Source organism: Mirounga angustirostris, unplaced genomic scaffold, assembly GCF_029215605.1.
Source record: "Mirounga angustirostris isolate CCGP_5_RB_7025 unplaced genomic scaffold, mMirAng1.0.hap1 SCAF_11, whole genome shotgun sequence".
NCBI lineage: Eukaryota > Metazoa > Chordata > Mammalia > Carnivora > Phocidae > Mirounga > Mirounga angustirostris.
Window position 1 is genome coordinate 87,873,743 of NW_026991719.1, and position 13,238 is coordinate 87,886,980.

The 13,238-nt window shown below is 47.1% G+C and overlaps 1 protein-coding gene across 2 annotated transcripts in view; it reads right to left on the reverse strand.

Annotated features, from left to right (window-relative positions):
• COL4A6 (collagen type IV alpha 6 chain) overlaps positions 1-13,238 on the reverse strand; it is a 274,938-nt gene that overhangs the window by 58,283 nt on the left and 203,417 nt on the right. For both annotated transcript variants that reach the window (XM_064574460.1, XM_045881370.3), the window contains exons 4-5: positions 3,953-4,087; positions 2,718-2,762 (exon numbers count right to left, since the gene is read on the reverse strand). In XM_064574460.1, coding sequence (XP_064430530.1) covers positions 2,718-2,762; positions 3,953-4,087 — 180 coding nt within the window. The remainder of the gene's footprint in view (positions 1-2,717; positions 2,763-3,952; positions 4,088-13,238) is intronic.

Sequence of the window (13,238 nt, forward strand, 5' to 3'; positions counted from 1 at the left end):
TGAAAACAGTTGATAAACACACATTTCTTGTGGGTGCCAACAGCTCCAATGCACAGCTGTGATATCATGAAAAACCACAAGCCTACCGCCCCGAGTTGATGTTAGTCAAATGTTGACTATCTTGATGAATGTGTGTTTGTTCATTCTCCCAACTGGTTGCTGTGCCCCTTGATGCACAGACTTGGATGATCGTAAAATGATTACTTGCTCACTCATGTTGAAACTACCTACATGGCAGCAACAATGGAGTTTTGGGACCAAAACCAGTGACACATATGTTAGCGATCAGCCAGTATTAAGTGGGGAATCAGATTTGTGCAGTCATCCAGTTTAGTAAGATGTGTTGGGAAAGCTGTTGGTTTCAGCTGACGAAAGTAGAGCGAAATAATTAGTCTGGCTCGGCCAAGGGTGTCTATGCCTTCCTGTGTCTGAGGGAGTCCTGCCAGTCTGACAACTGTTGCTTATGTGGGCACTAGGGGTTGGAGCCAGTCCCACAGATATTTCTAACGTTCTAGTATGTGGTGAATTCAGCTCTGGGGTCTCTGAGGCCTCCGAGTGGAGCAGAAGAGGTACTCTGCACTTTCAAGGAAGCTAGATAAGACCATCACACAAGACAACTAATAAATACCATGGGCCACATGTAATAAGGAGCTAGAGTGCATGGAACAGACACCGAGGACTCCTAGGAGATTAGAGATGGAAGGGAGAGGTAAGCAGCAAACAGAAGGTGCCCAATAAATACATCTTGAACCCCTGGAAGAGAGGGAAGGAACAAGGGAGAATAATTTCACGGAGTAAGAGAGTCTTGGAGCCTGAAGCTAAAGCAATCAATGGTCAAAAGCAAACATAGACAACCTTTGGTCAAGAGAAGGGCCAAGGGAGTGGGGACTTCTATCGGGAGCAGTGCATTCATTTGGAAGAATCTGGACACCTGTACCTCATTCTCCCAAGCAATGAAGCCCCAGAGAGAAGTGAGCAATTCCTGCAAGCCCTAGCACTCTCCTGGCCACACGCTGGAGAGAGAAGTATCCAGCTGGACTCTGGGGCATGTCCCAGTTCAGAATTGAAATCAGCCTCTGTGTCACAGGATTCGCTTCCTTCCAGCCCCCATTAAAAAGAGACTGCAGGAGGAAGAGCCCAGTGCTGCTGTAAGCTCCAAATCCCCCACTCAGCTCCAAAGGAGGAATGGAAGAGGCGCTTTCCAGCTTTCTCGTTTTCCTTACCCGCTGGCTCCCAGAAGACACACAATCCGAGCGGAGACTCTGGATAAAGTGCCGATAGGAAGACAGCCAGGGGAAAATGCCAGAGGATGTCATGAAAGGACAGCTAACCCCATCCACTTATGTCTCTGCTGGCCCATTTCTGGGCATTTTGCAGACTCCACAGTTGGATAAAATGCAGAATTCTGATGGCCGATTTGTTGATACAGATAACAAATATAAGGAAACAAGACTCTGTCCTCCAACTCCACAACTGTATACTAGAGCTGGAAAGAAAATGGATCAGATGATAATATCTTTTTAAAATATTTTATTTATTTGAGAGAGAGAGAGAGCAGACAAGCAGGGAGAGGGAGAAGCGGGCTTCCCACTGAGCAGGGAGCCTGATGTGGGGCTCGATCCCAGGACCCCGGGATCATGACCTGAGCCGAAAGCAGACGCTCAACCGGCTGAGCCACCCAGGTGCCCCCAGATGATAATATCTTTGAGGGTAGATCCATACGCTTTTTCTGTATCCCCGTAGTAGAGAGACAGCATCTAGTGAGTGCACGAGAAATACCTACAGACTGGCACAAGGAGGTTTAAGCCCCCTTCCTTGATACGAGATGATAACACAGTATAACGCAAGAAGCTGTTAAGTCCAGGATTTGCCAAACTGTTCTTAGATATGGTTCAGAAGAAACCCTTCGAGGTTGTTGGAAGGATAAAAGCAGGCTCTAAAACCTCCCTCAAACAAAGAAGCTCCACTTTTCCCTGATTCGTACACTGAGCTTCCTTCCACACAACCTTTGGGTCTTCTCTGAAAGAAGGCTGAAAACCATTGCTATAGACAAACACAGCCCAGGCTACAGATTAGATATCTAGACACGTGCCAAAAGGCAGAACTAAAAAATGACAGCAGCAAGTTGCAAATACTGTATTTTAAAGGCTGGCAAAATGTTAATCATGGACTCTCCAGTGGTGGTGTAAATAAGGATACAGGGTGAAAACGGAGCAACCAAGGGGTTGGACCAGATAAAATGGGAAAAGGAGAGTTCTGTAAGCTCCAAATTCCTCACTTATCTCCAGCAAAACCAGGTCCTCAGGATAAAGGGAAGGGGCTGTCTCTGTGCAATCTTTGGAATAGTCGCTCTGTAAAAACTAAAGGGAAATTCACTCTGGAATGAGATAAGACTGAAGAGAACAAATCACTGGAATGAAATGTATTGAGATAACACTAAGTATTTTTCTGCCTAATTTTATGTATCCTCTAAATATTCTTTTTTTCCTTAATTTTCTTATGATGAGTATGCATGCACTCTGATGTGTGTCTCCACACATCATCTCCGGTTAAAGCTCCCCTTGACCCACAAGACCTAATTCTTTTTGGCTAACGTATTGACAGTCATGCCCGCACATGTCCCAGCTGGCTTTTTTTCCTTAATTTTCTTATGGTGAGTGTGCCGTGAGGTACGACCTAGAAGTGGTGTTGAAAAATGCCTCTGGGGACATACTCACCGGAATCCCATTGATGCCGAGAAAGCCAGGAACTCCCATGGGACCCTAAAACAAGGAGTAGGAAGAGGAAGGTGTAAGACACAATCTAACTGATCTCCACTAGATTCAGTGGGTTCTTTCACATGATTCATGACCTAAGAAGTGCTGTGCACCTCCCTCTCCACATTGTGTCACCTTGCTCCCTACTCCAGGTCCGAGTGATCACTTGCCTCTACCCAAAGTCTTAAATATGTTTGTGTTCTGAGGCCAGTTTTTATCTTGAGCAATATGGTGCCAGACCAAAAATAATAGCTCAATATTACATGCTGCTTTGACATCTGGGAAAACTGGGAGGGCCTCTAAAGGCCTAGCCCCAAGTTCCCCTGTCTTCTCTGCTCCCATAGATAAGATCTCCTAGGGAAATGGCCCTCCTTATCAAACAGAGCAGGAGCAGTTCCTGCTTATCCCTGAGTCGTGGGTTTCAGTCCCTGATGGCTCATTAAATTATTCAAACAAGCCAACCACATCCTCCCATGGGAACCAAAGGGCACCTCACCCTTTTGACACTACAAAGGCTACCTCTCACAGCCCCTTCTGGTTTGGTCTGTTCCAGAGTGCACCTCCCCTCACACACCATGTGGCCCTGCTGTGAGTATAGGTAACTAATAAACCTGATGTCAATCTCTTCCATCCGAGGTCAGGGGTCATGTCTTCTGCCATCCCCAGAACCCTAGGGTGGGAATCCCTCCCTTAACAGTGGGGTGAATAGGAAGTGATTAAAATCTGCAGGGAACATAAACTAAGCTGCTAAGCTCAGCCAGCTACCATGACATGATCAATCTCCTTTCTTGCATCTCTTTCCCTACCTTCGTGGCCCAGACTGCTTCCTAGCATTCTGACACTTTGCTTCCCAGTCTCCTTGCTTGGATTCCTGACCTCTCCTGCCCAGCTGATTGAACTTCTGACCCATGCCCACCTCGAACCCACCTGAAATCCCAGCCCAGCAAGCCCACTTGCCCAGCAAGTAGCCAACACATGTGCTTTATGGCTTGCTTTCCATGAGGGTGTCTCTAGAAATGGGTTGATCCATTAGCAGCATATCGTCCAGCCTGTTTCTTATTTAAGTCTGTAGCCTGGCACCAAGGGACTCAAGATTAGCATTATTTCCATAAACAAACAGAACTGAGATTTAGAACCTTTCACCTTCATATGTGTGGTCCATTAGTCAAAGAGAAACCAAGCTCTGGTGTTTTTACCTTATCTCCTTTTGGTCCATATGGTCCCAGGGGGCCTGGGGAGCCTCTTTCTCCTTTCAACCCTGCTAAACCACTAGGGCCGGCAAATCCTTGTGGACCTGTTGGACCTTGAATTCCGATTGGTCCCGGTCGCCCCTAAGATGGAGAGAAGGGGTGCAATTAGGCCAATAGAGGACTCAACATCAACACTTCCATTTTCCCATGCACAGAGAACACTGTCATCACTTCACTAAATAATTTTGGCTTAGAGATCTGTGAAGCATGCCAAAGTTCCAGACACAGATCAGAAAAGGCTATTTTCGGGGCTGCTAAGCTTATTTGGATAGAACATATTTTATAAGCACATTTAATAAGATTCATGTGCACCAAGATCCTTCAACTTTGTACTTCTTAGGAGATTAGTTATTCAGGCGGGATAATATTGTCCTCTTCCTAGTTAATGCCAGGCCATCTATCAGATTGTCAAAATAGTGAAAGAACAGAATGCTGGAGAGCATTGTGACATTTTATAACTCACATTCAAATGGCCAATCCCATACTTGCAGTGAAGTCCAGAAATGGCTAGGCCTAAAGAACATTGCCTCGGGGTGGGGGTGGGGGTTCCAGAGAAGGGAAAAAGATCCAGAGAGGGGAAAACCCAGAAACCCATAGGCTGACCAACCTGCGAAAGCTCATCTTTGTTTGCAGATCCCAGGGCCCCATCACTGCAACTGGAAACAGATGCTTACAGGGAACACACACACACACACACACACACACACACACACTGTTTATTTGTTCCTTCTCTCTTTCTCCCTCTTTCCCTTCAACCCACCATCTGTAGAGTGTTGAATGTGTAAAATTCAAGAAGCCTGAGACTATCCATTAAGTATCAATTATGATAGCAAGAGGGAGCAGCTTGAGGATTTTGAATGTGTTAGTTATAAAGTGTCTGCAACAGTTAAGTCTGAGAGTTCAGGCTGACATTTCAAAGCTGACGGAGATAGAGAATTAACCCCAGTGGGTGCAACACAGGCGGGCTAGTCTATCATTTAGAACAAATCCCAGTAGGTACTGAATATTCTTGGCAGAAAGATGAAAATCATTAGTAATGTGCATTACCTCTCAGAGAACACCACGCCATACCAGGTAGAGAGCCTATTTTCATGAACGTTTCCCATCTCCACCTCTTGGCCCTTTTACTGACTGTCTGCAATTTCCTACAGATCTGCGAAAAACTCAGGAAAGCCCATTAGACATGCTCTTTAGTATTCACCTTCAAGGATTACCTTTTAAAAGGCTGGAAACAGGACAGATGCTTTAGGTAGTGGTTAGAGTCACGTACTGGGCAAGTGGCTACCAGCTGTGCGGGGCCTTTGGAGTAAAGTTTCCAGTGTCAATTAGGCCCATGAAGACCAATAATTCATCCAAAGAAGTACAAAGATGTTCTTCCTAAGGAGATGCAATTTTCTGGGGGTACCACCCACCACTCAACCTTCCCCAGCACCCAACATATAACTTCTAAAGGGTGCTAGGCTGCAGAGTGCTTAATGGCTTATTTCTGGGAACGATGGAGTGGGATGAGAACTTTCACTTTTTATGCTCTTACCTCCCACTGTTGGAATTTTGTTTATAATGATTGTTATTTATTACTCTTGTAAGTATATATATAAAGAAAAAGACCAATACCAATACTTAAATAATGCTGGCGGGTTGAGGATTAACAAAGAAATTAACAAAGAAGTCCAAAAAGTAGGCCTAGCTTTCAAGACTAATGTCCACAAAACCACAGCAAACAGTACGGGTCTAAAACAGAGCCTAAGTGGTCCAGGAGCACAAAGAAAGGGGTGGCCATGGAGGGTTTGTGAAATGCTTACGTTCTGTCCATGGCTTGGGGGAGTCATGGCCCACACTGGAAAGGCTGAGGGGGCCCCAACTGAGGCGGGCCTGGAAAGCAAAGAAGGAAAGTTGAAGACTAGATGGAGGAGTGCATAGGGAACCCTCAGAGGTTTGGGGACAGGGGACGAATGGGAGGAAGGCAGCATTTCAGGGCTGAAATTCCAGCCTGCCTGAGGCTGGAACAAGGGAGACAGATAAGAACCAGCTGTTGGGGATGGAGGGGACTGGTTGGTGGGAGGATGGGGCCCAGGATGGGGCCCAGGATGGGCTTGCTGAGGCCGGGTTATTACTAGCAGAGAGGATGCAAGCAGGGCACTGAGTGCTTGACCCAAATCTGAGGCCTGCCCAAAGCTTTCTCACATCAAGGGATGGGAGGTGGAGAGCACGATAAACCATTGGACTGAGAGAGCAGATTGTGGTGTGGCCCAGTTCCCATCTTGCTTGCATCACTGGGGCCTGAGCAGGGCCTGGCTGGCACAGTCCAACTCTGGTCTCTTGCCCCTGTGAGCACACGCTCAGCAAGAGTAACCAAGGAGACATAGGAGTGTGGTGATTCTAAGGTTGGACTTAACAGGAAATCTGATTCCATCGAGAAAAGGCAGGATTCCCTGGCCTGCTCCCTTTCTCTCGGCTGGCCGGCCATGCTGAATTTGCCACAGAGAGCTTAAAGTGAGTCTCTTAAAGGACTCGTGGATTCTTTGGATTCTAGTTCTTTTTCCAAAGGGCCTTCTGAAATGGCCCCCCTCGGGGGCACGCGTACCTCCAGGTATAGCCTCTGGGCTGGCCCCGGCTGGAAAGCTCTCAGACCCAGCTAAGGGCCAGAAGCGGGGCCTGCGGGATGTCTGGAGGCCCCTGAGGTACCACTAGCCTAGAACTGCCTCCTCAGTGGGGCGCCAGGCCCTTCTGGATCATAGGATCCGAGACGAGGACTCTTCCTCCCCCCTGCGGTACCATCCATCATACAGCGGTGCAGAGCACGGCCAGCAGCTGAAGACCACAACGGGAAGAAGGGAGGGACACATTTGATATGTCATAGATATGCTTGCTCTGTGTTTCCAGCTGGATGTTCCTTTTCGCTCGTCTCCAACGCACGGGGTTCCTGTCCCTGTGCCCACTCTACTGAGGAAGCTTAACCCTAAATCAATGATGAACTGCCTTTTTTTTTTTTTTTTTTTTAATTTGGTCCTCCGAAGAAGAAGCGCTCGGTGGCACCTTTCATAATGGCCAGCAGAGGTCAGCGTGAGAACACAGCAGCTGCAGATAAGCAGGTGGGTGGGTGGGCCTCTCTCACTACAAATAAAAAGAAATCAAACCCGTGTCAGAGAAGTCACAGAATGTTCGGGCAGAAAGGGCCCTCGGAGACCATTTCATCTAGGTTCTATTTTATACATGGGGGGAAGAGAAAAGAGGCCGAGAGAAGGGGAAGGACTTGTTTGGGTCCCATAGCTAGTGAGGAGAACAGCGTGGGACTCCAACCAGACCGCCGGCTGCCAGTGTGGGGCCCTTTCCCTGTTCGCCAGTGGCAGATGTCCTAGGGGGTCCTTGAGCCTGCCCCCCTTACCCCGGGCCCGCCCCTGGGACTGTCCCCATCAGTAGGCTGCGGCAGCCAGATGCTCACACATCATTTCTCTCTTCCTAACTCTGATCATTTCCCAGAGCCAATCTGAAACACCAGCACTGTTGGGACCTGCTATAGCAGAATTTCAATGGGCTTGGACCAATGCCCTGCCCTCATACATGTCATTTATTTTGGCAAATAGACCCAGACAGGGCAGAAGGGACTCCACCCAGTCTTTCCAACAAGCTCTCCTGCCTCCATCTGCTAGGGATTTTAAATATGTGCAGCAGGGTCGAATTCTCCAGAGACTGAGCTGGGACTTGTGCCTGAGGCCAGGAACGGCAGTGCCTGACTGACGCGCAGGCTACCTGCTTCCTGCTGACCACAGGGCATTGGGGCTAGCATGCGGTCTTGGGTCACCTTAGATCAGACCACACCCACAGCTCCGGCCCCACATCACTGAGGTAACAGACCCGGTAATGGGTCTGCATATGAAAGACAGTAGTCCCTCCTTATTCGTGGGTATGTGTTCCACACCCCCCTGGTGGTGGCCTGAAACCGCAGATAGTACCAAACCTCTCTCTCTCTCTCTCTCTCTCTCTCTCTCTATATATATATATATATACACACACACACAGACACACACTATCGTTTTTCCTCTACACACATACATGATAAAGTTTAATTTGTAAACCAGGCACAGGACAAGATTGACAATAATAATAAAACAGAACAACTATTAACAATTTGCTGTAAAAAAAAATGTGAATGTGGTCTCTCTCTCTCAAAATATCTTACTGTTCTGGACTCACCCTTCTTGGGATGATGTGAGGTGGTAAAATGCCTACGTGATGAGATGGTGTGAGGGGAACGACGTAGGCGCGGTGACGTAGCTTCTGGACCATGGTTGACCACGGTAACCGAAACCACGGAAAGCAAAACCGTGGAGAAGGGGAGACTGTTGTGGTACACAGGCGCAGAAATAGCCTCGAAGAATCATAAAAGCACACGCCTCAGACTAGGCACTAGTGTGAAACGGAGAGGGGGCTGGCTTTTCCTTATTAGCCCCCTTTCTGTCTTTTTATCCCTTCCTGAAGTTTCCAGTGTCCTTCTCCCAACAAATTAAAATTAAACCCATGGAAGAATCTGAAACTCATTGCCACTGAGGCATAAATGACTGACAACAACTTAGAGCTTTACTTCTCCCCAAGGGGATTTGTATTTTAATGGAGTGCAAAGCATTAAGCTAGGGGATGCAAATGATATTTATGAAGCAGAAGGGAAAAGGGAGCGTGTGCAGGCTTTCCTGAGGATCCAACTCTATAGCAGGAGGCGGTGTAGTGTGGTTACCTGGTATCGTGGTGCTGGATCTGGAGTCAGACAGAGCGGGAGTCAAATCTCCTTACTGCCATGTAATAGCTAGGTGACCTTGGGCAAGTGACGTAACCACTGAGTCTCTAGAGCTCTGAGAAACAATAGCTCTGGGGCGCCTGGGTGGCTCAGTTGGTTAAGCGACTGCCTTCGGCTCAGGTCATGATCCCGGAGTCCTGGGATCGAGTCCCACGTAAGGCTCCCTGCTCAGCAGGGAGTCTGCTTCTCCCTCTGACCCTCCTCCCTCTCATGCTCTCTGTCTCTCATTCTCTCTCTCGCAAATAAATAAAATCTTAAAAAAAAAAAAATGAAAAAAAAAGAAACAATAGCTCTGGTGTAGGGTTATTGTAGGCATTTAAGTGAGTTAATGAACGCCTGGCCGGTAGCATGAAAGTATCCATTCCCTTCCCTCTTTAGGTATCATTTATGGTAAAATGGAGAAGTTATGATTGAGTATTTTTTTTAAAGATTTTATTTATTTATTTGACACAGAGAGAGAGAGAGCGAGAGACGGAACACAAGCAGGGGGAGTGGGAGAGGGAGAAGCAGGCTTCCCGCCCAGCAGGGAGCCCGATGCGGGACTCAATCCCAGGACCCTGGGATCATGACCTGAGCCGAAGGCAGATGCTTAATTAATGACCGAGCCACCCAGGCGCCCCATGACTGGGTATTTTTAATGTTTGTTCTCTTAAGTTTAAGTGGGAGATGCACAGATATCATTGAAAAACTCTCTTTGGGGCAGGGATGTGTACCCTGGAATGAATGAGCATGTATGCCAGCACCCCACATCTATGAGAACACTGCCCCCCTTACTTGGTGTTGGTGTCTTGGCTCTCCTGGGCACTCAGCTCTTCAGTGTCTGCTCATTCTCCTAAAGGAACTTCCTCTACATGCTAATGACTCCCCAGTCTGAACCTCCAGCCCCGATTGCTCTTCTCAGTATACCAGATCCTTATAACTAATTGCTCACCAGGCCTCTCCACCTGGATATACCATCCCAAACTAGACATGACCAAAGCCTAACTCATCATCTTCTCCTCAATCCCATTCCCGAAACCAGCTCCTTCCTCTTGAGTAAATGGAACTAACTCAGCAAATGACAGTCTATCCACAAAGTTGACTAAACCAGAAACCCAAGGGTTCTCCATGACCTCTCTTCCCTCATCTTCTGCATCCAATCCACCAGCAAGGACTGTCAATTCCACCTCCAAAATGCAACTCAAACCTGTCCATTTCTCTCTATCCCCATGGTCTTCATCCAGGTCTTCCTCATGTCTCCCCTAGAGTGTTGCCATAGCCTCCCAATTGGTCTGCCATCCTCCAATCTTGCTTTACTTTCTTTTAGCATCCTGTCCCAGGGCCTTTGTACATGTCTCTGCTCTCCTAGTTAGCTCCTATTTATCATTCAGGCTCCAAGATATCAGCTCCTCCAGGGGCGCCTGGGTGGCTCAGTCGGTTAAATGTCTGACTTTTGATTTCGATTCAGGTCATGATCTCAGGGTCATGAGAGCGAACCCTGCATTGAGCCCTGCATCGAGTCCCACACTGGGTGTGCAGCCTGCTTAAGATTCTCGCTTTCCCTCTCCCTCTAGCCTTCATACCCCCCTCACTCGCTTGCTTGCACATGCTCTCTCTTTCTAAAAAATATTTTTAAAATTTTTAAAAAAATTAAAAAGATGTCAGCTCCTCCAGGGAGCCTTCCATGATTACTTCCACCTCACAGAAGGGGCTAGATCTCCTGTTTGTGTCTATACCCCCCAACAGATTGAGCTCCTTGAGGACAAGTCATGTTCTTATTCCCCCACTGAATCACCTGCACTAAGTACAGTGCCTAGTACACAGTGGGAGCTTAGTAAATGCTGAATGAAAGGAGAAATGCATGAATGAATATGCACACTGAGAAGCCAGCGGTCAGGCACAGCAATACCTTCGTTGGAAGTCTAGATAGCCACCCCAGAGTGCAATCGAGAACCATCTGATCACAGAACCGCAGAAAAGATTGCTGCACAAGACTTAGGAACTCACCCCGTTCAGGATGGAGAAGCTGATGCCCAGCAAGGGAAAGGAACTTAACCGAAGTCCATACAGTATCAACTCTACATATAAAGGAAGGGAGAGGATGGGGCAGCAAGACCAGAGACACGGAACCCAGTGAGGAGGCTGTGACTTCCTGAAGAGAAATAATGGTGGCCTGGACTAGGTTCATGGCAGTGAAGACAGGGAAAAGAGAGATTTGAGAGTGATTTCAGAGGGTAAAAACCATACATTGTAGTGCTAGTTGGAATTGGTGGGTTAGACAGAGGGAGGTGTGAAGGATGACTCCCAGGTTTCTTGATCGGGCAACTGAGTGGATCTCCTCACTGACATGAGGAAGCCTAGGGGAAAAAGAGTCTCGGGTAGAAGATGAGGAGTCCACCTTTGGAGAAGTGGGGATTAAGATACCTGGGGACCATGTAGGGAGATATTCTGCACCTGTTGCTCTCACTAGACCGAAGGTCTGAGAGGGCAGGGTGCTCAGTTGACACCTTTACCATGGTATCTCCAGAGATGCCGTGTCTGCTATGGAGTAGACACTCTATTTTGAGGTGCATCCATGGAAAGAATGGAAATACAGAATTAAATGTGCACTTGGGAATCTTCGCGAAGGCCACCCCCAAGTCTCATTAGCTAGGGGAAAAATTAGATGAAAAGACTTTGTTGTTATCCTGGAAAAGCCCTGAGTGGCCTTTGGGGAAAATGAAGCGGAGATCCCTGACCTCCAGCCTAGGAACTAGATGGTTTGAACTTACGTTCCAACTTGAATTCCCATCTTAACAAGATGGGAAGAACTTATCAGATGCAAGATGCAAGAACATATCAGATTCTGGCCTGAGTGGTTGGAGTCTCGCTCCTAGCCATGAAATATGTGGTAAGAAAGAAACTAATGCTAACACCCCCAAGGGCAGAATACTTAAGACACTTCCGGATGCTTCTCCTTTCACCGTTCCTTTATACATCTGGGCGGTAGGCTGAGGGCACCAAACTGCATAGCAGTTAGCCAACTGGGCTTGCTAATGTCATACAGTTGGTCAGTGGCAGAGCTGGTATCAGGGCCTCCCAATCAACTCTGTGCTCCTTCTGTTGCAACATATGGAGGTAGGATAGCCTTCCACAGAGGCCTACACTCCACTCTCCTAGTAATAGCACTAATGGGCTAGCATTGTGTGCAGAAGTAAATAAGGGAGAAAGAACACCAGTAGGCGAAGAATAGGTCTAGTGTATGACAAAGCCTCGTATCATCCAGATAGACCCATTTTGTAGCCAAGGAAGCCCTGGTTCAGCTTGATGAGGATAGCATCACCCACAGTTGGCCAGCAACCTGTCCATCTACATACAGACCTACCTACATACATAAATAGTCATCAGTGTCTAGCAAAGTGTGAACCTCCCAAATGGTTAGCATCTGCCACAGCTAAGAAGCAGTATCAGAGGCTCACCCTCAACACTCAAAGGAAAACACATTTATTTTCTAGTTCTTAAGCTATAATCAGTGTTTGAAGCGGCTAGCCCAGGCATGAAGACATGCATCTACACGTTTTGTTTGCAAAGACACACACACACCCATTCCAGTGGCTATTGTGAGCTTGTTGAAATGTTCGGAAAGACACCTCCCAGAGTGATAAAGTTAACTCTTACTAGGCAACACTGCATCCCTCCCTTCTACATGTTCATTCACATTTCTCTTCTATTTTTTTTTTTAATTAAAAAAATTTGTTGGGGGGGCGCCTGGGTGGCTCAGTCGTTAAGCATCTGCCTTGGGCTCAGGTCGTGATCTCAGGGTCCTGGGATCGAGCCCTGCATTGGGCTCCCTGCTTAGTGGGAAGCCTGCTTCTCCCTCTCCCACTCCCCCTGCTTGTGTTCCCTCTCTCGCTGTGTCTCTCTCTGTCAAATAAATAAAATCTTAAAAAAAAAAAAAAAAGAATGACTTAAAAAAAATTTTTTTTTAAGTAGGTTCCATGCCCAACATGGGGCTTGAACTCATGACCCTGTGATCAAGAATTGCAAGCTCTACCAACTGAGCCAGCCAGGCTCCCCTAACATACCTCTTCTAAAACATAATAATGACCTTCTTTCTACCAAGTACTTACTAAATCCCATCTCCTCTAATCCATCTCTCTAATAGCCCCAATGGGTAGGTATTAGACTTATTTTACAGGTGAGGAAACTGAAATCCAAATACAGAGAGGGTAAGAAACCTGTTTGAGGTTACACATTAGACAATGGCGAAGCTAATTTTGGTGATACAAAAGCCTGTGCTCCCACCAAGCTACATCGCCTCTTTGCATCGAATAATGTTCTGAATGTAGAATCCCAAACCCACTTGAAAAGGGGCAATGAGAGCTACTCTGAGCAGAAAATACCATCATTTTCATTGCTAGCAGAACAACTGATCTCAATTGGCCCAAATTTCTCACTGGAACAGGTAATATTTAACAGAAA